The 712-nt window shown below is 67.3% G+C and overlaps 1 protein-coding gene across 1 annotated transcript in view; it reads right to left on the minus strand.

The window, feature by feature from the left end:
* Positions 1 to 704, minus strand: part of FGFR3 (fibroblast growth factor receptor 3) — a 20523-nt gene extending 19819 nt beyond the window's left edge. The window contains exons 1-2 of the mRNA XM_014533490.1: positions 297 to 704; positions 89 to 220 (exon numbers count right to left, since the gene is read on the minus strand). Of these exons, the coding sequence (XP_014388976.1) occupies positions 89 to 220; positions 297 to 537 (373 nt within the window). The 5' untranslated portion in view covers positions 538 to 704. The remainder of the gene's footprint in view (positions 1 to 88; positions 221 to 296) is intronic.
* Positions 705 to 712: the final 8 nt, after the last annotated feature.

A 712-nucleotide genomic window follows, 5' to 3' on the forward strand; every position in this document is an offset into this window, starting at 1 on the left:
CCTCAGGACCCCCGGCCGGTCCCTGGCGGCTTTGGCGTGTCCCGAGCCAGCGCCCCGAGAAAGGTGCAGCAGCAGCAGGAGCCGGTACCTGGCAGCACCACCAGCCACGCAGAGTGATGGGAAAACCCGATAGAATTGCCCGCCAGACACGTGTACTCCCCCGCGTCCTCAAAGGTGACCTCGGACACCAGGTCGGAGAGATCCTTGTCGGTGGCGTCGTCTGTGCAGACAGAGGGCACGTGGGACAGTGCAGCCGCGCTGCCGGCCCCGCTCCTCGCGCCCCTCACTCCACGCACCTTTCAGCATCTTCACCGCCACCGTGACGGGCTTGGTGGTCCGGTCCTTGTCGATGCCGATGGCCTCCGCCATGACCACCTGACCAAAGCAGCCCTCGCCCAGGGGCTTGCCCAGGGTCAGCCTGGCGGCAGGGGCAGAGGTAATGAGCCCCAGTGCCACCGCCTCCAGGAAGCCCTCCACACCTGCTCCTGAGGATGAAGTCCCTGCCCCCCCCCCTTCCCCTCGGCCCCCGGCTGCCATGCCCTCCAGACAGAGCTCATCCTGCCTCCACCTCACGGGCACCTCCCCGCGGCCCAGCCTCCTCCTCCAACCTCACACCCAACAGTGGCCTCAGCTCCTACTCGACTCCTATCTGAATCCAATCAGGTCTCTGCATGGCGGCCTCCCACCCCCATCGTCAGGGCCCCAGCACGAG

The sequence above is a fragment of the Myotis brandtii genome, unplaced genomic scaffold (genome assembly GCF_000412655.1).
Source record: "Myotis brandtii unplaced genomic scaffold, ASM41265v1 scaffold986, whole genome shotgun sequence".
In the NCBI taxonomy this organism is placed as follows: Eukaryota; Metazoa; Chordata; class Mammalia; order Chiroptera; family Vespertilionidae; genus Myotis; species Myotis brandtii.